General features: G+C 47.9%; 1 protein-coding gene across 3 annotated transcripts in view; it reads left to right on the top strand.

The window, feature by feature from the left end:
* Positions 1-24,891, top strand: part of PPP1R12A (protein phosphatase 1 regulatory subunit 12A) — a 234,743-nt gene that overhangs the window by 161,934 nt on the left and 47,918 nt on the right. For 2 of the 3 annotated variants that reach the window (XM_075344940.1, XM_075344939.1), the window contains exons 14-22: positions 5,290-5,466; positions 5,909-5,999; positions 6,729-6,911; positions 7,295-7,466; positions 9,109-9,227; positions 16,631-16,696; positions 19,268-19,284; positions 21,161-21,293; positions 21,458-21,562. In XM_075344940.1, coding sequence (XP_075201055.1) covers positions 5,290-5,466; positions 5,909-5,999; positions 6,729-6,911; positions 7,295-7,466; positions 9,109-9,227; positions 16,631-16,696; positions 19,268-19,284; positions 21,161-21,293; positions 21,458-21,562 — 1,063 coding nt within the window. The remainder of the gene's footprint in view (positions 1-5,289; positions 5,467-5,908; positions 6,000-6,728; positions 6,912-7,294; positions 7,467-9,108; positions 9,228-16,630; positions 16,697-19,267; positions 19,285-21,160; positions 21,294-21,457; positions 21,563-24,891) is intronic. The other variant, XM_075344941.1, reaches the window with a different exon arrangement.

Here is a 24,891-nt window from a genome sequence, read left to right as displayed (position 1 = left end):
TACCTCGCCTAAGAGGGCAAAGAGTGTGTTCTTTAACCACTTCAGTTTTCAGGCCGATGTGACCAAGCCCAGGGCCTGTCCTGACAAACTCTTCCAAAAGCGCGGTTCTGATGACCGTTTTCCCTTTCCACCTGAGGTGGTCAAGGAGTGTGCTCAGTCCCCAAAGGTAGACCCTCCGGTGTCTAGGCTCTCAGCCCGGACCGTTGTGTCGGTGGCTGATGGCACTTCCCTTAAGGATTCCACTGACCGCCAGATTGACCTTCTGGCCAAATCCGTATATGAAGCGGCGGGGGCCTCGTTTTCCCCGACTTTTGCAGCAGTGTGGGCTCTCAAAGCCATATCTGCTTCTCTAGAGGAGATGCATTCCCTAACCAGGGAATCTATGCCCGAAATGGTTGCCTTGACTTCCCAAGCTTCAGCTTTTTCATCCTATGCCATGTCTGCCATGCTGGAGGCTTCTCACCGCACTGCGGTGGCTTCGGCTAATTCCCTCGCTATCCGCAGGATCTTGTGGCTTCGAGAGTGGAAGGCAGATGCTTCTAAGAAGTACCTTGCTGGGCTCCCTTTTGCTGGGTCCCGGCTGTTCGGAGAACAGCTGGATGAAATTATTAAGGAAGCTACTGGCGGGAAGAGTACTTCCATGCCACAAACCAAAGCCAGGAAACCTTCCCAGGGTAGGAATCAGTCGAGGTTTCGCTCCTTTCGTTCCTCCAACTGGTCGTCCTCTAAGCCCTCGGCCTCGTCCACTAACTCAGCCAAGGACCAGAAATCCAACTGGCGCCCAAAAGCGCGTCCACAGAAGACCGCAGGAGGTGCTGCCACTAAGGCAGCCTCCTCGTGACTATCTGCCCGCTCCAGCAACGTCCTTAGTCGGTGGCAGGCTCTCCCACTTTGGCGACGCTTGGTTTCAACACGTCTCCGATCAGTGAGAGATATCATCTCCCACGGCTACAGGATAGAATTCTCTTCCAGACCGCCAAACAGATTTTTCCTCTCAACTCCCCCCTGCTCCAAGGCCGCCGTCTTCTCACAGGCCGTGGCATCCTTGCAGGCCAACGGAGTAATTGTACCGGTGCCCGCCCGGGAACGGTTCAGAGGTTTCTACTCAAATCTCTTCCTAGTCTCCAAAAAGGACGGTACATTCCGGCCGATCCTGGATCTCAAGCTTCTCAACAAGCATGTTCAGGTGCGGCACTTTCGCATGGAGTCTCTGCGATCAGTCATTGCCTCAATGATCCAAGGGGATTTCCTGGTGACCATCGACATCAGAGATGCCTATCTGCATGTGCCAATTGCAGTCTCACACCAGCGTTGGTTACATTTTGCAATCTGAGAAGATCATTTCCAATTTGTGGCTCTCCCCTTCGGGTTGGCCACAGCCCCTCGGGTGTTCACCAAGGTCATGGCAGCAGTGATTGCGGTTCTGCACCTCCCAGGGGTTGGCAGTGATTCCTTACCTGGACGACCTTCTAGTCAAGGCTTCATCCAGCGCAGACTGTCAGCGGAGTGTCTCGCTCACTCTCGCCACTCTAGCCCAATTCGGGTGGCTGGTCAATCTTCCCAAATCCACACTGACTCCGACCCAGAGTCTCACGTACCTAGGGATGCAGTTCGAGACTTTGCCGGCACTTGTTAAGTTGCCCTTAGTCAAACAGCAGTCCCTCCAACTGGCGGTGCGCTCTCTGCTGAGGCCCCGCCGTTATACCCTCAGGCGTCTGATGCAGGTGCTGGGTCAAATGGTGGCGTCAATGGAGGCTGTCCCCTTTGCCCAGTTCCATCTGCGCCCCCTGCAGCTGGACATTCTCCGCTGTTGGGACAAGCGGCCTTCCTCCTTACACAGGTTAGTGGCTCTGTCGCCACAGACCAGGAGCTCTCTTCAGTGGTGGCTTCGGCCCCTCTCTCTGTCCCAGGGGCGCTCCTTCCTGGCCCCGTTCTGGGTGATCCTCACCACGGATGCCAGTCTATCCGGCTGGGGAGCGGTATGTCTCCACCACAGAGCGCAGGGCACTTGGACTCCGTCCGAGTCAGCCCTTTCAATCAATGTGCTGGAAACCAGAGCTGTGCTTCTAGCTCTCCTAGCTTTTCACCACCTGTTGGCGGGCAGGCACATTCGAGTCCAGTCAGACAACGCGACAGCGGTTGCCTACATCAGTCACCAAGGCGGGACACGCAGCCGCCTGGCAATGTTGGAGGTACAACGCATCCTTCAATGGGTGGAGGACTCCAAGTCCACCATATCTGCAGTCCACATCCCAGGCGGGGAAAACTGGGAGGCAGATTATCTCAGTCGTCAAACCGTGGATGGTGGCGAGTGGTCTCTGCACCCGGCAGTGTTTCAGTCAATCTGCCGCAAATGGGGCACTCCGGACGTGGACCTAATGGCATCCCGTCACAACAACAAAGTTCCTGTTTACGTGGCTCGCTCCCACAATCCTCAGGCATTCGCCGTGGACGCTCTGGTTCAAGACTGGTCCCAGTTTCGTCTGTCCTACGTGTTTCCCCCTCTAGCTCTCTTGCCCAGAGTCCTGCGCAAGATCAGAATGGAGGGCCGTCGAGTCATCCTCATTGCTCCGGACTGGCCCAGGCGAGCTTGGTATCCAGACCTGCTCCATCTGTCCGTAGAGATGCCGTGGCATCTCCCGGACCGTCCAGACCTTCTCTCGCAAGGTCCGTTTTTCCGCCCGAATTCTGCGGCTCTCAAATTGACGGCGTGGCTCTTGAGTCTTGGATTTTGACGGCTTCTGGTATTCCTCCTGAAGTCATCTCCACTATGACTCTGGCCCGTAAGTCTTCCTCCGCTAAGATCTATCACAGGACTTGGAGAATTTTCCTGTCCTGGTGTCGCTCTACCGACCATCCTCCTTGGCCTTTCTCCTTGCCGATCCTTCTGTCTTTTCTACAGTCCGGTCTGCAGCTAGGACTGTCCCTCAACTCTCTCAAGGGACAAGTCTCAGCTCTGTCTGTTCTGTTCCAGCGGCGTCTCGCTCGGCTGGCTCAGGTCCGCACCTTCATGCAGGGCGCGTCTCACATCATTCCGCCTTACCGGCGGCCCTTGGATCCCTGGGACCTTAATTTGGTTCTCACGGTTTTGCAGAAACCCCCCTTTGAGCCTCTTAGGGAAGTTTCTTTGTATCGCCTTTCACAGAAAGTGGCCTTTCTGGTGGCCATAACTTCCCTCAGGAGAGTCTCTGATTTGGCTGCGCTCTCTTCGGAGTCACCTTTTTTGGTTTTTCATCAAGACAAGGTGGTTCTCCGTCCGACTCTGGACTTTCTTCCTAAGGTGATCTCTCCTTTCCACCTTAACCAGGACATTACCTTACCTTCCTTTTGTCCGGCTCCTGCGTGCTCTCCGGATCTATGTGTCTCGCACCGCTGCACTTAGGCGGTGCACTTCTCTTTTTGTGCTAACCACAGGTCGGCGCAAGGGCCTCTCTGCTTCTAAGCCGACCTTAGCCCGTTGGATTAGATCGACCATTTCGGACGCCTACCAGAGTACTCAGATGCCTCCCCCGCCAGGGATCAAGGCACATTCGACTAGAGCTGTCGGTGCCTCTTGGGCTTTCAGGCACCAGGCTACGGCTCAACAAGTCTGTCAGGCTGCCACTTGGACTAGCCTGCATACTTTTTCGAAGCACTACCAAGTGCATGCTCATACTTCGGCAGATGCGAGCTTGGGCAGACGCATCCTTCAGGCGGCTGTCGCCCATTTGTGAAGTTAGGTTCTGCCTACTTCTTAGTTTTTTTCTGTTTATTCCCACCCAGGGACTGCTTTGGAACGTCCCACGGTCTGGGTCTCCCAAAGGAACGATAAAGAAAAAGAGAATTTTGTTTACTTACCGTAAATTCTTTTTCTTATAGTTCCGTATTGGGAGACCCAGCACCCTCCCTGTTGCCTGTTGGCAATTTTTCTTGTTCCGCGTGTTCTCACCGGCTGTTGTCGTGGACAGAGTCTCCGGTTGTTCCGGCTCTTGCTCTGTTCTACTTGTGGGTGGCTATTCTCCTTCAGCTTTTGCACTAAACTGGCTGGGTCTGCTCACCAGGGGGTGTATAAGCTCAGAGGGAGGAGCTACACTTTTTAGTGTAGTACTTTGTGTGTCCTCCGGAGGCAGAAGCTAAACACCCATGGTCTGGGTCTCCCAATACGGAACTATAAGAAAAAGAATTTACGGTAAGTAAACAAAATTCTCTTTTTTTTTTTTTTTTTTTTTTCCAAAGGGTTATCTAATACTATAACACTATAACCCCTTCTCTATTCCGGTTTCTCTCTTGTAAAATAATACTTCTACTCCTTATACTGTAAGCGTTGTTTTACAACAGAAGGAGTTGTCCTAGTAGTGGAAAACCCCTTTAAGTCCAAGTGGGCCTTTTCAGAGCAGTTTCACTAGGGGCTTGCATTTTTCTGTTCTGATGCTCAAACATAAGCAGGCAGCAACACATTAGGGAAAGAATACACTCTCACAATAGAAATGACAAACTAGGCTCTCTCCCCTTCAGAGTATGATTTAAGGCCGGAGTCACGTGTGCGAGTCTTGCATTGCATCACTTGGCACGGCCGCATACTCTCTGGACAGGAGCGGATTAGCTGCATGTATTTCTATGCAGCTGAGACGTTCATGTCTGGAGAGTGTGGCTGTGCCAGGTAATGCAATGCGAGACTCAAGCAAGCCGAATTGACAGCAGTCAGCTCCTCTCTGGCAGTCAGTGTGGGGAGAGGGGCAATACTGCAGAAGTTCCTGCCCCCCACGTCCGCAGTGAATGCTGTTAGTCTCACACAGAGCCCACTATAAGCTGTAGTGGGGATGTATTTTTCCCCTTTTTGTATGTGGATACTTTCTTACGATTGGCAGTGCTAGCGGCACTGAGAGGAGAGCTACTAGATGTTTGTAATGAGCTTGCCAGTGTGTTGCTGCCTGCTTATGATTGGTTAGCGCCCCAGTGACATCTCTCTGGTAACGCCTACTTGACTTTTTTTTTTCTATGCAGCTACTATTACATGATGCGTGCAGTTCAACATAAAACATTTAGTGACATGCCCTCTTTAATCAACTACTAACTAAAATTCTGGCTTAATGTATTATACATTTTTTGGGGGAAATCCAGATAATAGAAAACCCTTTCCGCCAAGTAATCCCTATCCTTTCTTCTGTGAGTGTCCCTGTGACTCTGTGCTATACTCTTTTATATAAGCAGATTTGTTTAATTGTATTTAATTGTAATTGTGCTTCATAGTATTGGCTTTCATTGTGTGTGTGTTCTTTCCTCTGTGTCTTGCTACTGGCCTTGTTTTAGTACCTCAAACCGTTTCTGGGCAGACGATAGCTCTGAGAAAGACAAGGATACTGTCCCTACAGCAGTCACCATTCCAGTCGCACCAACTGTTGTAAATCCCACCACTACTTACACATCTATGACCACAACTTCCACTGGCACTGTTCCTTCCACAGCGGAGGTCAGGGAAAGACGCAGGTGTGTACCTTTCTTGCATGCGTCTGTTTTCTCCTCTCTTGCCTTGCCGTATTGTTTGTGCATCAGTAGTGAATTATATTGTCTGTGCAATGTCTCCTGAAAGCTAGTTTTCCAGTATGCCTTACAATAAAAGTGTATTTTATCAATTTCCATTTGCGCCTAATTTTTGACCATCTCACACAATAGGACAGTAATTATAAGTACACCCCTTGCCACGCTTTATTTCGGATTGAGACCTTAAACCAGTTCTGGATAATAGTGACCATGCATGCACTATGATTTAATGGACGTTAACGAAAAAGCAAAATGGCAAGGGTCCATATAGTTCAGAAAAGACAAAAAAAATAATTTTTGAACTTGACAAGATATTTTCTTTTTTTTTTTGCCAATTAGTAAATATTTTTGCAAATACTGAATCTTCCTTATGTGGTCATATTTCTAGGTCATATCTCACTCCAGTTCGGGATGAAGAGTCTGAGTCTCAAAGAAAAGCGAAATCAAGACAAGCAAGGCAGTCCAGAAGATCAACACAGGTATGTCTGAATTTTCCTGGAATTGGGAGCTACCATATTTTTCACACTATAGGATTCACCTTGCTATAAGGTGCACTCTGGATTTACAGAACAGAAAATAGAAAAACCTTTGGCTTAATTTTCTTAAGATTAAAGCTTCTTTGGCAGTGAGAAGACGCGTCTTTAATAACACTTATTTTAATGCCATAGGGTAGGGAGACAATAGATCTGTTGGCATTTCTCTGCAGCATATGTATTATAATCATATATATCTTTACATCACGCACAATATGTGCACACATACACCACACTGCTCAGTGCAAAGCTATTTTAACACCGATATCCTAACGCACAGCTCAGCTACATCATCAACACGCACACATTTTTCCTTCCTGGCAGGTGACTGTCCACATGACCTAAGAGGTCCTTCAGCTAGAATCCTGGACCGGCAGATTTAGAGGTGTGCAGATTCCAGAATTTGCCTCTCCTGCCTTGCACCTATCACATAAATTGGGGTTGGCAAGAGGAGAGAGAGCTCTCTGTGATCAGAAAAGACTGTTGCTGTCTGTTTTCTTTCTCCTGAATAATTGTCTTCTCCAAAAAAACATAGTATTGACTTTATAGATACATTATTATACGAAGCTCATGGAGACCCTATCAACTGACAGAACGAGGTTAAAAAGAAGCATTTAACATAACTACCTTTTAGTCTTGTCTCTTTATTCACGTCACACCTTTTGTGTTTTGCAGGGTGTAACGTTAACAGACCTCCAGGAAGCAGAGAAAACAATTGGCAGAAGTCGTCCTACCCAAGCAAAAGATCAGGAAAGTGAAGAAAAAGAAAAACAAGACAAAGAAAAACAAGAGGAAAAGAAAGAAGCAGAGATTAAAAATGATGATTTCCGCTATAGGTTTTCTCGCAGTGTGGAAGAGGTAAGTGTTTCATGTAAAATGGGATGGAAGCATCTTCAGGAGTCCCTTTCGATTAGAATTCTAGTTACACTGCCTTCAAAGTAAAACCTAAGACATTAAAAATAGCTGTGCAAAAGAATATGCAATGGCTTCAAAAATCGGCTACTTGTCAAACTACAAAAAAAAAAAAATTGTCTGGGGTTATAAATACACACTAGAAACACAAGGAAATGCGTGACCCTAGGCTTCCTACTTCTGCATTCCTTCTAATAATCATGAACAAATTTCCCCTTTCGCTTTGTAGGACTTCCCAAATGTAGAACGTTGCATGTTTGTGTCGTCCTGTCTAGTTGGTATCTGAAGTTTTGTTTGAAACTGATAACTTTTTGTTGGTAATTTTCCAGAGGTACCGGCCATCATCGACTACTACTGCTGTATCATCGTCCACACCGTCACTATCGTCATCCACCAGTTCGTTATATTCTTCAAGTTTATTAAACCGGCCAAGCAGCCTAACTGGACTCTCATCTTCTTATTCCAACTTATCAAGGTTCTCCTCAAAAGAGCCAGAGAGGGGTAATTTCAGAATTTCTACTTTAATCTGTGTTTAACAGAGTAGATTGAAAGTTTTTTTGTTTTTTTTTTTCCAACTCTGTTTGTCCAGGTTTGAGAGTAAAGCCTGTAGTCGCTCAATGTGACTGCTGACTTCTTAATGGGGCACATACAATCACGAGTTCCCTGTGTTGGCTGAGCGAGCGGTCACATGTATGCCATTTGCATGCTTAGTCACATGCCAACTAGTCTCATTCAGCTTCTCTCGTTACAAGTGCAATGAGAGCAGCTGAGTCAAGATGGTGCGTTACCTTATGTATAGAAGTCTTGTAGATGTAGTCATCAACAGCTCCGGGAAGATAAGTGACTACAGACTGTGATATCAAATCTGGCCAACCCCATTAATGTGAACTTCCATCTTTGAGTCAATTGATCGCTTAGGGTCTCGTTACACATAGTGACGTACCAGCAATCCGACCTGGCAGGGATCGCTGGAACGCCGCTACATGGTCGCTGTTGAGCTGTCAATCAGCCAGATCTCCACACCAATCAGCCACCAGCGACCCGTGTAATGACTGCTCCCTGCACACTAAGAACCGGCGCTCATTGGTCTCCCGCCGTCAAACACACTGATGCAAGCTGCACATTGGGAGACCAACGAGCAAAAAATGGTCCTGATCGTTATGTCACGATCAGCGACCTCGCAGCAGGGGCCTGCTCATTGCTGCTTGTCACACACAGCGATATCGCTGGCGAGGTCGCTGCTACGTCACCAAACCTGTGACGTTTCAGCGATCTCACTAGCGATCTCGCGATGTGTGACGGGGGCTTTAGATTCTTTCATTTATGGTTTGGGCAATAAAATGGTTTGTATGAACTAGGGGTCTGAAGTATATTTGCCCAGTGTGGATAAATAAAAAATAAATGTCTGGGCTTTTCTTTGTATGTATATATATATATATATATATATATATATATATATATATATATATATATATATATATATATATATATATATATATATATATATATATATATATATATATATATATATATATATATATATAATGTGAATGAACACGGAATGACTTATATGGCAAATCCAAGATGACAAAACAATAACGCATTAAGCAAAAACTACAGCATTGGACTGATATATTCTGCAAATCGCTTGCCCTAGAATGACACATCTCACCATGAAGGTTCTTTATCTACCCTACATATACCTTAAAACTCCACTACTTGAGATTTTTTATAGACTGCTGACCTGGCAGTGCAAACCTACAGATGTTATTCTCTGAACAGGAACTTAAGGCAAATTAGGGTTGTTTTTTTTTGTTTTTCTAAAATAGTCTAAAATAAGTTTGTAAATATACCTGATTTTGAAGTCTACAAAAATGACCCCCTAACCATTTTAGATGAATGCAGGTTCAACAGTCTGCTAGTATAGAGGGCTTGTGGTATTGATTGAAGAGGTCAAACCTCACTTGTGTTCTGCACCCTCTTCATTGTTATGGGAGTGATAATGGCACAGTACAGCTCTGATATTTTCATATGGATCCTAGCAGAACCTAGACCAACCTAGGTTTTCACATATTCAGTGGATGGTGATTATTTTTATAGACTTAAATACCCTTTCCATGTCGTCTTTCCCTTTTTTGCCTAGATGAGAAAAAAGAGGAGGAGAAAGAGTCTGAGGACAAATCTCAGTCTAAATCCATAAGAGAAAGACGACGACCAAGGGAGAAAAGGCGATCTACAGGAGTGTCTTTTTGGACTCAAGATGTAAGTGTCTGTGTTCATTACTTAGTAGTAGTTATTAAATGCTTTGAGCAGCAGTCTGCCTATTCCATCAGATTTTATTCTGTAAATAACAATTACTATCATTATTGAAGAAATAACACTATTTCAGGACTTTACTAGCAGGGCAGAGTTGCTTGTTAAAAGCTCTTACTAGGATGTCTACCCTGAATTTACATTAGGACATTCATCAAATCAGTGCAGGGGTTAACACTTACAGTGCTCATCACATAAACTCCACCTCTGCTTGATTCTTAAAGGGAACCTGTCACCAGATTTAGCCCTATAAGCTGCGGCCACCATAAGTAAGCTCTTATAGACAGTATTCTAGAATACTTTACATAAGAGCCCAGGCTGCTCTGTATAATGTAAAAACCCAGTTATTATACTCACCTGCGTAGCGATCGTGTTCAGTGGGCGCCGCTGTTATCTGGCCCAGCGCCTCCTTGCAGTCGCAGTCTTCTTCCCAGCTCTTTGTGGATGATGCGTCCTACATTATTCACACAGTCCTCCATTGCGCTCCTGTGCGCGCACACATCTTTCTGCCTTACTGAGGGCAGATCAAGGTATTTTAGTGCACTTGTGCTGGCGGTCTTTCACCTTCACCCCTCCGCCTGCACATTATAGTACTTTGCTCTGCCCTCAGCAGGGCAGAGAGGAGTGTGCATGAGTACAATGGAGGCCTCTGTGTGGATGACGTAGGATGCATCATCCACACGGAGATATGAAGTAGGATGGCGATGGAAGTAAGAGAGAGTGTGCCGGACCAAGACCAGTGACGCCTATCAGACCTGACCACCCCGTTGGTCCGGATAGTGTTTTTTCACAATATACAGCGCTGTCTGGGCACTTATATACAGCATTCTAGAATACTGTACATAAGAGCTTACAGGTGGTAGCAACTTATAGGGGACAAACCTGGTGACCGGTTCCCTTAAAGCTTCACAGAAGAAAGTCAGCCTGAAGAAAGGGGGAAAAAAACAAAACTGCATACCAGTGGCAAGCTTATGCTGAAACAATGATGTCCTGGGCACAAATGCCTGACCTTGTAGTCGGTTGTCTTTGGGGTCAGGTTAATGGTCATGGCGTCATAGTTTCCGCCAGCCTGGAAGCTATCAAAATGGGAAAACTTGAACAGAGTCCGGATTCTCCATTTCTTCTTTGAATCTTAGATTACCGGAAAATTCATGTTCCAGTAAGCTTTTAATTCAGTGTAGTCTGATTCATGTTGGTATGTTCTTTATGAAGTTCCAGAGATCATTGTCCCTAAGTGTTTGCTTTGTCACTAGGTCATGTACTTAACACATTCCCTTTTTCTTCGGCGCTCCATTGGGAGACCCAGACGATTGGGTGTATAGCACTGCCTCCGGAGGCCACACAAAGCATTACACTAAAAAGTGTAAGGCCCCTCCCCTTCTGGCTATACACCCCCAATGGGATCACTGGCTCACCAGTTTTCTGCTTTGTGCGAAGGAGGTCAGACATCCACGCATAGCTCCACTGTTTAGTCAGCAGCAGCTGCTGACTATGTCGGATGGAAGAAAAGAGGGCCCATACTAGGGCCCCCAGCATGCTCCCTTCTCACCCCACTTGCGGTTTGTAAGGTTGAGGTACCCATTGCGGGTACGGAGGCGGGAGCCCACATGCTGTTTTCCTTCCCCATCCCCCTGAGGGGCTCTGAGGAAGTGGGATCTTACCGGCCTCCAAGCCCTGAGGCCGGGCTCCGTCCACAGACCCATTGAACCTGCTGGATAAGGAGCCGGGGTACCGTTCAGGGACAAGGCCCTGCAACATTCAGGTACTCTGTGTCCCCCTATGGACTGGCCGCGCACACTCCAGACTTGCTGGGTGTGCTAGTGCGCCGGGGACAGTAGCGCTGCGCGCTGGGGTTTGAGTCACTGCAGCTTGGCTGAGTGACTTTATGTGTTGGGAACTACCGCGCCGGCCGCTCCGGGAGCGGCGGCGCGGCTGGGACTTGTAGTGCGCCGGGGACTTAGCGCTGACCGTGCTTTTACGACGGCGGCGCTTATAAATCTAGTCCCCGGCTTTTGCGGCCTAGCTCCGCTTCGTTCCCGCCCCCTCCCTGTCAATCAGGGAAGGGGACAGGCGTTGTGCAATCGTCAGCGCCGAGGGCTGGAGCCTTATTTACATGCTCCAGCCCTCTCACTGGGCACAGTGGGACGCAGGTTTCCCGCTTTTTGTCTGAACACACCCAGGGCCCGCCCCCCCTCCACAGAGACGCCGGCAGCCATTCCTGCATGCAGTCTGGCTGGGGAACGGACACAGGCTCTGGGAGACCCAGACAAGGGATTTCTGGCGACCACACACCCGCGTTAAGCGGGCGGTAAGCAGCACATTCGTGCTGGCCCCACTAGTGCCACAGTGTTATTTGGTGTACTTTTTCCTGTACCAGATATATCTATATATATTGCACTGTAAGGTCGCTTCTTGGCTGTATACCCCTATTGCTCTGAGGAGACGACAACATGTCATCTGCAAAACGCAAGGGTGCCAAGACACAGGCTGTGAACGCTGCTTGTGCTGCTTGTGGGGCTAATCTACCGGCAGGTTACAATGACCCCCATTGTGTGCAATGTTCGGTCCCTGTGCCACTTCGTCAGCCGGAGCCTATGGTGGTAGTGGCCCAGGCAGAGTCGCCGGTGAACCCTGTCCCGGTGACGGGGACAGAGTTTGCTGTTTTCGCTGACAGGATGTCTGTCACTATGACAAAAATCCTAGAGACCTTGCAGGCCAGGCCAGTTACTCAGTCCATGGACACTGCTGCGGCAATGTTCCCCGGTCCCCCTCAGTTGGAGTTAATCAGTGCTTCAAGGGGGTCCCAGGCATCTCAGCCTGACGGCTCTGATTCAGATGACAGTCCCAGGCAGCCTAAGCGTGCTCGCTGGGAGAGACCCCCCACGTCATCACGCGGATCAGGGTCTCAGCGAGAAGAGTCTCTACATGATGAGACAGAGGAGGGTGATCAGGAGTCTAATCCTGAAACCGCTCTCAATCTGGATACTCCTGATGGTGACGCCATGGTAAATGACCTTATAGCGGCCATCAATAGACTGTTGGATATTTCTCCCCCAGCCCCTTCTGCAGAGGAGGCAGCTGCACAGCAGGAGAAGTTCCATTTCAGGTATCCCAAGTCTAAACTGAGTACTTTTCTGGACCACGCTGACTTCAGAGAATCAGTCCAGAAACACCATGCCTACCCAGATAAGCGTTTCTCCAAACGTCTTAAGGATACACGTTATCCCTTTCCCCCTGACGTGGTCAAACGCTGGACCCAGTGTCCAAAGGTGGATCCCCCAATCTCCAGGCTTGCAGCTAGATCCATGGTTGCAGTGGAAGATGGGGCTTCACTTAAAGATGCCAATGACAGACAGATGGACCTTTGGTTGAGGTCTGTCTGTGAAGCTATTGGCGCGTCGTTTGCTCCAGCATTCGCGGTCGTGTGGGCACTCCAAGCTATTTCAGCTGGCCTGGCACAGGTGGACTCTATCATATGTCCAGCAGTGCCGCGAGTAGCGTCCCTAACCTCGCAAATGTCTGCGTTTGCGACTTACGCTATCAACGCTGTCCTGGACTCTACAAGCCGTACCTCAATTGCGTCTGCCAACTCTGTTGTCTTGCGCAGAGCCTTGTGGTTAAAGGAATGGAAAGCGGATTCTGCTTCCAAAAAATGTTTAACCAGCTTGCCGCTATCTGTAGATAGACTGTTTGGTGAACAATTGGCTGAAATCATTAAGCAATCCAAGGGTAAGGACTCCTCCTTACCCCAGCCCAGATTAAGCAAACCTCAACAGAGGAAGTGGCAGTCGAGGTTTCGGTCCTTTCGAGGCTCCAGCAAGACCCATTTCTCCTCGTCCAAAGGGACTCAGAAGGAGCAAAGGAGCTCAGATTCCTGGCGGGCTCAGTCACGCCCCAAGAAAGCAACCGGAGGAACCGCTTCCAAGGCGGCTGCCTCATGACTTTCGGCCTCAGCCCTCCGCATCCTCGGTCGGTGGCAGGCTCTCCCGCTTTTGCGACATTTGGCTGCCACAGGTCAAAGACCGGTGGGTAGCAGACATTTTGTCTCACGGGTACAGGATAGAATTCAGTTCTCGTCCTCCGCCTCGGTTCTTCAGAACCTCCCCACATCCCGACCGAGCAGATGCCCTTCTGCAGGCGGTGTGCTCACTAAAAGCAGAAGGAGTGGATCCCTGTTCCTCTGCAGGAACAAGGGCAAGGTTTTTACTCCAATCTCTTCGTGGTTCCAAAAAAGGACGGCTCGTTCCGTCCTGTTCTGGACCTAAAGCTGCTCAACAAGCATGTGAACGCCAGGCGGTTCCAGATGGAATCCCTCCGCTCTGTCATTGCCTCAATGTCTCAAGGAGATTTCCTTGCATCAATAGACATCAAAGATGCTTATCTCCACGTGCCGATTGCTACAGAGCACCAACGTTTCCTACGTTTCGTGATAGGAGACGACCATCTCCAGTTCGTAGCTCTGCCATTTGGTCTGGCGACAGCCCCACGGGTTTTCACCAAGGTCATGGCGGCAGTGGTAGCAGTCTTGCATTCTCAGGGTCATTCGGTGATCCCTTACTTAGACGATCTACTTGTCAAAGCACCCTCTCAAGAGGCATGCCAACACAGCCTGACTGTTGCGCTGGAGACTCTCCAGACTTTCGGGTGGATCATCAACTTTTCAAAGTCAAACCTGGCACCGACTCAATCACTAACGTATCTTGGCATGGAGTTTCATACTCTCTCAGCGATAGTGAAGCTTCCGCTGGACAAGCAGCGGTCTCTACGGACAGGGGTGCAGTCTCTCCTTCAGGGTCAGTCGCACCCCTTAAGGCGCCTCATGCACTTCCTAGGGAAGATGGTGGCAGCAATGGAGGCAGTCCCGTTCGCGCAGTTTCATCTGCGTCCACTTCAATGGGACATTCTCCGCCAGTGGGACGGGAAGACAACTTCCCTAGACAGGAAAGTCTCCCTTTCTCAGACGGCCAAGGATTCTCTGCTATGGTGGCTCCTTCCCACCTCATTAACGCAGGGAAGATCATTCCTGCCCCCATCCTGGGCAGTGGTCACGACAGACGCGAGTCTGTCAGGGTGGGGAGCAGTTTTTCTCCACCACAGGGCTCAAGGGACGTGGACTCAGCAGGAGTCCACCCTTCAGATCAATGTTCTGGAAATCAGGGCAGTGTATCTTGCCCTATTAGCCTTCCAGCAGTGGCTGGAAGGAAAGCAGATCCGAATTCAGTCGGACAACTCCACAGCGGTGGCATACATCAACCACCAAGGAGGGACACGCAGTCGGCAAGCCTTCCAGGAAGTCAGGCGAATTCTCATGTGGGTAGAGGAAAGAGCTTCCACCATATCAGCAGTTCACATCCCGGGCGTAGAAAACTGGGAAGCAGACTTCCTCAGTCGCCAGGGCATGGACGCAGGGGAATGGTCCCTTCACCCGGACGTGTTTCAGGAAATCTGCCGCCGCTGGGGGGTGCCGGACGTCGACCTAATGGCGTCTCGGCACAACAACAAGGTCCCGACCTTCATAGCGCGGTCTCGCGATCAAAGAGCTCTGGCGGCAGACGCCTTAGTGCAAGATTGGTCGCAGTTCCGGCTCCCTTATGTGTTTCCACCTCTGGCACTCTTGCCCAGAGTGTTACGCAAGATCAGATCCGATTGCGGCCGCGTCATACTAGTCGCCCCAGACTGGCCGAGGAGGTCGTGGTACCCGGATCTGTGGCATCTCACGGTCGGCCAACCGTGGGCACTACCAGACCGTCCAGACTTACTGTCCCAAGGGCCGTTTTTCCATCGGAATTCTGCGGCCCTGAACCTGACTGTGTGGCCATTGAGTCCTGGATCCTAGCGTCTTCAGGATTATCCCAAGGGGTCGTTGCCACCATGAGACAGGCTAGGAAGTCCACTTCTGCTAAGATCTACCACAGAACGTGGAAGATTTTCTTATCCTGGTGCTCTGCACAAGGAGTATCTCCCTGGCCATTTGCGTTACCTGTCTTTCTTTCCTTCCTACAATCTGGGTTGGAAAAGGGCTTGTCGCTTGGCTCCCTTAAAGGGCAAGTCTCGGCACTATCCGTGTTTTTTCAGAAGCGTCTAGCACGACTTTCTCAGGTGCGCACGTTCCTGCAGGGGGTTTGTCATATCGTACCTCCGTACAGGCGGCCATTAGATCCGTGGGATCTAAACAAGGTCCTTGTTACTCTCCAGAAGCCGCCCTTCGAGCCTCTGAGGGATGTGTCACTTTCTCGACTCTCACAGAAAGTGGCCTTTCTGGTAGCGGTCACGTCTCTTCGGAGAGTGTCTGAACTAGCAGCGCTGTCATCCAAAGCTCCTTTCCTGGTGTTCCACCAGGACAAGGTAGTGCTGCGTCCCATTCAGGAGTTTCTCCCTAAGGTGGTATCCTCTTTTCATCTTAATCAGGATATCTCCTTGCCTTCCTTTTATCCGCATGCAGTTCATCGGTATGAAAAGGATTTACATTTGTTGGATCTGGTGAGAGCACTCGGAATCTACATTTCCCGCACGGCGCCCCTGCGCCGCTCGGATGCACTCTTTGTCCTTGTCGCTGGTAAGCGCAAAGGGTCGCAGGCTTCCAAAGCCACCCTGGCTCGATGGATCAAAGAACCAATTCTTGAAGCCTACCGTTCTGCTGGGCTTCCGGTTCCATCAGGGCTGAAGGCCCATTCTACCAGAGCCGTGGGTGCGTCCTGGGCATTACGACACCAGGCTACGGCTCAACAGGTGTGCCAGGCAGCTACCTGGTCGAGTCTGCACACTTTCACCAAACATTATCAGGTGCATACCTATGCTTCGGCGGACGCCAGCCTAGGTAGAAGAGTCCTGCAGGCGGCAGTTGCCTCCCCGTAGGGGAGGGCTGTCTTTGCAGCTCTAACATGAGGTATTTCTTTACCCACCCAGGGACAGCTTTTGGACGTCCCAATCGTCTGGGTCTCCCAATGGAGCGCCGAAGAAGAAGGGAATTTTGTTACTTACCGTAAATTCCTTTTCTTCTAGCTCCTATTGGGAGACCCAGCACCCGCCCTGTTGTCCTTCGGGATTTTTGGTTGTTTTTCGGGTACACATGTTGTTCATGTTGAATGGTTTTCAGTTCTCCGATGTTATTTCGGAGTGAATTTGTTTAAACCAGTTCTTGGCTTTCCTCCTTCTTGCTTTTGCACTAAAACTGGTGAGCCAGTGATCCCACTGGGGGTGTATAGCCAGAAGGGGAGGGGCCTTACACTTTTTAGTGTAATGCTTTGTGTGGCCTCCGGAGGCAGTGCTATACACCCAATCGTCTGGGTCTCCCAATAGGAGCTAGAAGAAAAGGAATTTACGGTAAGTAACAAAATTCCCTTCTTTTACAGAGTGACGAAAATGAACAAGACCATCAATCAGATACGGATGACACCACGAATAGGAGGGACATTAGGGTGAGTAATCGCATGGGAGGGTTTTCATTGACAAAAAATGCTTCTCTGATGACTCTCTACTAGAGGACTTCATATTCCTCACAGTATGTTATGGTTTGTGGCGTTCCTGGTTCAGACGTTGATCAATACACACTTTAACATGTTTTTGGTGTTCCAGAAATTTGTTAAAACACTAGGGGCTGTGAGCATTTTCTAGGCGATATGCCTAAATTAAAAGCCTTTCACAGTGTAGATCTGCTTTATTTAACATGTAGTTTCCTCATTTTTGACCTAACACGTGCATGGAGGCATTTCCTAATACGTGTGCTCGTAATGTAGCTTGCATAAACATAGGCAAAACTGCTTACAGGACAGGATGTTTGGGATTTTTGTGACAGTCATTCTTTCTGCCATGTCTTGTGTAAATAGGATTAACAGACTTCACAGGTTCCTCTCAGCAGTTTATTCTTGCTGGTGTGTAAAGCATAGCCCTGAACCTGGCAGCCGCTCAAGAATGCTAACAAGCACACAAAAGGTCACTAGTCAGCCACGTAGATCCAAGAGAAACCCAAGACTAAAGCTGGTGTCACACATAACGACGACGACAACGACGTCGCTGCTACGTCACCATTTTCTGTGACGTTGCAGCGACGTCCCGTCGCTGTCGCTGTGTGTGACATCCAGCAACGACCTGGCCCCTGCTGTGAGGTCGCCGGTCGTTGCTGAATGTCCAGCTTCATTTTTTGGTCGTCACTCTCCCGCTGTGACACACACATCGCTGTGTGTGACAGCGAGAGAGCGACGAAATGAAGCGATCAGGAGCCGGCACTGGCAGCTGCGGTAAGCTGTAACCAGCGTAAACATCGGGTAACCAAGGGAAGACCTTTCCGTGGTTACCCGATGTTTACGCTGGTTACCAGCCTCCGCTCTTGCTGCCAGTGCCGGCTCCTGCACTGTGACATGTGGCTGCAGTATGCATCGGGTAATTAACCCGATGCATACTGTAGCAAGGAGAGCAAGGAGCCAGCGCTAAGCAGTGTGCGCGGCTCCCTGCTCTCTGAACTGTGACATGTAGCTGCAGCACACATCGGGTTAATTAACCCGATGTGTGCTGCAGGAGAGCAAGGAGCCAGCGCTAAGCGCGGCTCCCTGCTCTCTGAACTGTGACATGTAGCTGCAGCACACATCGGGTTAATTAACCCGATGTGTGCTGCAGGAGAGCAAGGAGCCAGCGCTAAGCGCGGCTCCCTGCTCTCTGAACATGTAGCACAGCGACCTTATGATCGCTGCTTCTGCTGTGTTTGACAGCTAAGCAGCGATCATAACAGCGACTTACAAGGTCGCTGTTACGTCACCGAAAATGGTGACGTAACAGCGACGTCGTTGTCGCTGTCGTTTAGTGTGACACCAGCTTAACCTGGATTGCCAAGACGTTTTATGGGATCTTGACAAACCAGTTAACATGATTTAATACTACAGGATTTGGCAACCATTTAAATCTGTTTTGATCTTCCCTAGTCTAAGGGTACCTTCACACTTAGCGATGCAGCAGCGATCCGACCAGCGATCTGACCTGGTCAGGATCGCTGCTGCATCGCTACATGGTCGCTGGTGAGCTGTCAAACAGGCAGATCTCACCAGCGACCAGTGAACAGCCCCCAGCCAGCAGCGACGTGCAAGCGACGCTGCGCTTGCACGGAGCCGCCGTCTGGAAGCTGCGGAGACTGGTAACTAAGGTAAACATCGGGTATGGTTACCCGATGTTTACATTAGTTACCAGTGTGAGCAGGGAGCAGGGAGCCGCGCACACTGAGCGCTGGCTCCTTGCTCTCCTAGCTGCTGTACACATCGGGTTAATTAACCCGATGTGTACAGCAGCTACATGTGCAGAGAGCCGGAGCCGGCAGCACAGGCAGCGTGAGAGCTGCAGAGGCTGGTAACTAAGGTAAATATCGGGTAACCACCTTGGTTACCCGATGTTTATCTTGGATACAGCTTACCTCAGCTGTCAGACGCCGGCTCCTGCTCCCTGCTCGCTTCATTTGTCGCTCTCTTGCTGTCACACACAGCGATCTGTGTGTCACAGCAGGAGAGCGGCTTTGAAGAAAACGAACCAGGGCTGTGTGTAACGAGCAGCGATCTCGCAGCAGGGGCCAGATCGCTGCTCAGTGTCACACACAGCGAGATCGCTAATGAGGTCACTGCTGCGTCACAAAAAGCGTGACTCAGCAGCGATCTCGGCAGCGAGCTCGCTGTGTGTGAAGCACCCCTAAGTGTCTTGCTATAGAGCGATTATATATGCACTGTTACCTGGAAATACTGTAACCAGACACAAATTCTGTAAATGCGATTTTTTTTTTTTTTTTTTTTTTTTTTTTTTTTTTTTTTTTTTTTTTTTTTTTTTAAATTACCTGTTATTTAGTTCTAGGAAGTATTGAAAGGAATTGGCATTTCCTTGAATTATAACCAAGAGTCAAAGCTTATGTTGTACTCTCGCCAACATTTTCTAGGCAAAAACTGGGCTATGCTTTACCTCTAAACTGGGCCATTCTGTTATTTTTAATTCTTTGTTCTTTTTCCCTCTTTCCATAGACTGATAACACATCGCGGTAAGTATTACATTGCATTTTATACAAGAATTGCTTGTAGCCATCCTTTGCATGTGTATTTTTGCCATAAATCTTTCCTTTTATCCTGCTGCTTCCCATAATACTCCATCCCTCGCAAATGATTGGAACCGTTGACCTTCAAACTGGCTTTGGACAGACACCCTAGATGAGCTGTTTATATGCTAATGTGGAGATTGTGTCAATGGGAAAGAGCTCTCCAAGTGCTTACTTACAATTTCTATTCTCCTATAATCAGTTGCTTTCTCATATTTTTTTATTCTGTTAATACCATGTTTACATTCCACATAATCTAGTCTTATTCACCCAAGGGGTACTTCTCACATAGATCGCTAGCGAGATCGCTGCTGAGTCACAGGTTTTGTGACGTACCAGTGACCTCATCAGCGATCTCGCTGTGTGTGACACTAAGCAGCGACCTGGCCCCTGCTGTGAAATCGCTGATCGTTACACACTGTTCTGGTTCATTTTTTGCTCGTTGGTCTCCCGCTGTGCAGCACACATCGGCGTGTTTGATGGCGGGAGACCATCGAGCACCGACTCTGTTTAAGCAGTGTACGGTAACCAGGGTAAATATCGGGTAACTAAGCAAAGCGCTTTGCTTAGTTACCCGATATTTACCCTGATTACCAGCGTACACCGCATAGCGCTGACTCCCTGCACACGTAGCTAGGGTAAATATCTGGTAATTAAGCAAAGCGCTTTGCTTAGTAACCTGATGTGTACCCTGGCTACGTGTGCAGGGAGCCAGCGCTAAGCGATGTATGCTGGTAACCAGGGTACATATATCGGCTAACCAAGCAAAGCGCTTTGCTTAGTTACCCAATATTTACCCTGGTTACCAAGCGCAGCATCATTACAGGAGTCGCTGGTGGCTGGTCAGATCTGCCTGATTGACAACTCACCAGCGACCATGTTGCGACGCACCAGCGATCCTGACCAGGTCGTATCGTGGTCGGAATCGCTGGTACGTCGTTTAGTGAGACTGTACCCTTAAGGGCTCATGCAGACGTCCGTACAAATCGGTATGATTGCAGACTCAAATATACGGACTGGCCATGGCTCTCCTGACCGGAGCATGACATAGTCATGTATTTATGAGGATGTGACATTCTGCTCCATGGCAAGTCTGTATATTGCGATCTGAAATCAGCCAAATTTGCTCGGACGTCTGCAGAAGTCATTATGCACGAGTCCTATATTGTTGTTACCTCCTCAGTATACGTCTTTTTATATCTTTTAATACCTTTTCTTGCCCGTATAGTGTTTTCTCTGTGCTGGGGCATTATGGTCATACAAAGAATACTATGTGGTGTACAATTAGTATTGGAACCTTTTAAGAGATGCATGCATGTATGGTGCCATAGGTCGGAGGTATATATCGGGAAATCCTCCCTATGTATACTTCTGATGCTAGGTTGACGCTTGATATGAACACAACCTTATATACATGACAATGGGCAGCATAATCGGTATAAATTGTTACTCCCTTTTCCCCTGAGATGGCTGCTGTGGTGATCAGTGATTACTGAGGGTTACATCTCTAGACATTCCTGGCAAACAGCTGGTTTTGCCAGACAAAAGCTTTTCTGGTCAGACGTTTTTCCCTGCACTGGCCTCAATAGTATTGCATGGTCGCCATTCAGCGTTTGACAGTGCGTACTGACTCATAGAATGGGGTTTGTGGTGGGACAGAGCATTGCTTTCAGTCAATATGTGTATACGGCTTACTGAGCAGCATTATTTGATCTTCATGGGTTAGCACAGTTATCACTGACAGAGGTACTGACCTACTGTAGAGTTGTGTATTTGTATATGATCTGTTGCACAATTCTTAGCTTTTTGGATTTGTTCTTAGGTATACAACCGGGAGTACTGGTGTTTTATCAACTGACCGATATGAATCCAATATTGGGTCGTCCAGTTACTTAGAACGGATTAAGCCTGGTCATAGCAGATTAGATAAAGATGACTCCACAGACTTTAAAAAGGTAAGACAGGCTTCTGTATGGCTCCTCTAAGGGGGAAACTTGATTAAGAAGCTTTATTTAGCTGCCTCTCCTTTACTTATATTTTCCAATAAAGTCATACTTGATTACTTGGAGTTCACAATTTCAGGCTGTAACTAAGAGATTCATTTTTCTACCTGATTCAGCTATATGAACAGATTATGGCGGAAAATGAGAAATTGAAGGCCCAGCTGCACGACACCAACCTGGAGCTGACAGAGCTTAAGTTACAACTTGAAAAAGCCACACAGGTTTGAATGAAGCTTTTAATCATTTCATCTTGGTGAACATATCACTGTGCTTTAGTATTTTAAAGGGAACCTGTCAGGTCCGATAACACTATTAACCTGCTGGTTAATGGCGTTATGAAAGTGCCCAACCTGCTGTTCTGAAAGTGTGGCATCTGGGGAAAAAAATAACTTTTTGTCCGTAGAGCTGTGGCCTTTCAGTTGCGTAGGCATTCCGGAGCAATTGGTTATCTCTCCCTATATTGTGAGCGGCTGTTGTAATCACGCCCAGACACTGACGGCCAACTCTGCAATGTATCCGTGCAGAGCCTGCTGTCAGTGCTGGGCTACGCTCACAACCGCCTCTCAGTACTGTCAGTGGGGACTATAATTGCTCTGCATGACTGACAGCCTGCAGCTCCCGGGAGAAATAAAGTGACTTTTCTCCCAGCTGCCGCACTTTCAGTACAGCAGGTCGGGCACTTTCATAATGCTATTACCGTGCAGTTTAATCTTATATGTGTCTGTTAATAACCTTATCGGACCTGACAAGTTCCCTTTTAAATGCCATTTTAAAACGTGACATGAAAATGAAAAAGAGTTTTACATGTTAGTGTTTACCGGAATGGCACTTAAGGTGAAGACAGGCGGTTATTATTACTTGGGGGAATATGGTGATTGAGAAGGGGGTTGTTCAAGCAGTGGACAACACCTTAGTTTGACAGCAGTCCTGATTTCTTCATTGTTTCAGATCCCTTGATATGCAGCTTGTGACTTGTTCCAGGTTCATATTTTGTCTTGTAGGAGTGTATCTCCCTGTAATACATGCTGGGTGTGAAGTGTGTGTATGTCTACACTGTGTTCCAAATTATTATCCAAAAAGAGTTTAGGAGTGATAAGGTCAGAAATGTTTTGTTTGTCATGTAAACTCATTGCTGGTGATGTGTCAGGGCTCTTTATATCACTGAATGCAATTGCAGAGACCTGTGCATATTAGTTTGGCAGGTGTGTCCAAATAAAGGCAAGACTACTTAAGAAGGCTGTTCCCCATTATTAAGCAGCCTGCATTTTTTGCCAAAATGGGAAAGAAAAAGGATGTGTCGGATGCTGAGAAGCAACAAATTGTGGAGTATTTAGGTCAAGGCATGACTACAATCAACATTGCAAAGACACTTCATCCTGATCATCGCACAATCAAGAAGTATGTAGCTGATTCACAGCACACACGTCTGCGTGCTGATAAGGAAAAATTGAGGACTCTTTCCAGCAGGCAATTGCATCAGGTTAAAAGAGCAGCTGCTAAAATGCCTTGTTATAGCAGCAGACAAGTTTTTGAAGCTGCTGGTGCCTCCAACGTCCCCCGAACAACAAGATGCAGGGTCCTTCAGAGGTTTGCAGCTGTGCGTAAGCCATCCTGTCGACCACCTCTATCCACTGCACACAAGCAGAAACTGCTCCAGTGGGCCAAACGATACATGAAGACTGACTTCCAAACTGTTTTTTGTTCACTGATGAGTGCCGTGCAACACTCGATGGTCCAGATGGATAGAGTGGAGGATGGCTGGTTGATGGACACCCCATGAAAACACGGCTAAGGCGCCAACAAGGAGGTGGTGGAGTAATGTTTTGGGCTGGAATCATGGGGAGAGAGATTGTCGGCCCCTTTAGGATCTCAGAAGGGGTAAAGATGAACTCCATAATCTGTGGAGTTTCTAAAACTTCCTGCCATGGTTCAGGAGGAAGAACCGTGAATTCCGCAGCAAGATCATTTTCATGCATGATAATGCACAGTCTCATGCTGCAAATAACACCTCTGTATTTCTGGCTGCTATGGGCATAAAAGAGGACAAACATATGGTGTGGCCACCATCTTCCCCTGACCTCAACCCCATTGAGAACCTCTGGAGCATCATCAAAAGGAGTGTCTATGATGGCGGGAGGCAGTTCACATCTAAGCAACAGCTCTGGGAGGATATTCTGTCCACATGCAAAACAATTGAAGCACAAACCATCCAAAAACTGACAAATTCAATGGACGAGAGAGTTCAGAAGCTTCTTTCAAACAAGGGGTCCTATGTGCAAATGTAACATCACCTAGAATTAAGTTTTGACTTGCAAACTGTTTTGATTTCATTTTGTAATAAGCTGATAATGCTTATAATGTCGCAATTGACCATTTTGTTTTTCAAAATAAAAATGTTGAAAACTCTGCTGTGCATAATAATTTGGAACATGCATTTTGAGTGTTTATTATTGTTAAAAATATACTGTTTTCTTAGGCAGTTTGATCAAAACCATTTCAATTATACTCGAATAGTAGATGACTGGAAAGTAACACTGACTGCAATTCATAAAGTTAGTTTAGGAAAATATTTTTTGCATAATAATTTGGAACACAGTGTAGTATGTTGCAGTCCTCGCTTTCATGTATTAGATCGGCTCCATTACCATTCTTCTTTCCTCTCCGTACGCATTCCTCCTTGTCTGTAGCCTATTTTGTGTGCCTCCTGAGATGCTCTCCACTTTCCAATGCAGATCTTTGTATAACCCCCCTCCCACTCCCTTCTGCTATCTCTAAGACTGAATTCCTACATGTGTAAAATGCAGACTATGCTTGAATTGCTAGGCAGATGGCTCTGGTTAGAATTGTCAGTCGGGCTGGGTACTGTGATCCGAGCACGTTCCATTATTATTGGATGTGAGTATTCGTCCTGACTACGAGACGTGAGGGGAAGTTCAGGGAGCGGTCAGGAGCCCTGATGAAATCAGAACGTTTCTGCAAAAACACTCAGCTAGGTAAACGCTACTGCCGCACGTTGGTGGGAAGAGTTTAATGACTATTTAGAAAGTTTAGAAGTTCTAGTAAAATCTGTATACTTCTGAATGCCACACATTAACAGGATAGTTGTCTAATGTTCAGTGCACTACAGTTCTGATTTTTGCCTAGAAACGTAATTTGGCTTTAATAAGCAAGTAGCTGATTGGTCCCCTTAATGATTGTTTGCATCCTATGCCTTATGCAAACATTACATTTGTTGCTTTACCTTACACTGTCACCAGCACCATGTCTATTAGATGGAGGCACATGCCATGCGTGACTTGTGGCTGCAGTATGGGACAGGGAAAGCCAAGAGTATGCTGAACTGTGTTTCTTTAAGGGTATAGTCACAGTGTGCTGTGTATTTTATGCAGTGTTTAAGTCTATGTGCCCACGTGTGTGCGCTCTGCACAGCAGCGTAACGTCACTGCATGTGCGCTTCAGAGTGCAGCTGAAAAGCTCTGTTCTGAAGCTTCGGTGACTGCCGATTTCATGTGCTCTGGATGCAGCCCCTCCCATAGACAGAGCGTGGGGC

Source organism: Anomaloglossus baeobatrachus, chromosome 4 (genome assembly GCF_048569485.1).
Source record: "Anomaloglossus baeobatrachus isolate aAnoBae1 chromosome 4, aAnoBae1.hap1, whole genome shotgun sequence".
NCBI lineage: Eukaryota > Metazoa > Chordata > Amphibia > Anura > Aromobatidae > Anomaloglossus > Anomaloglossus baeobatrachus.
Note: the sequence above shows the minus strand (reverse complement) of the source record. Positions and strands in the feature narration are given on the sequence as shown.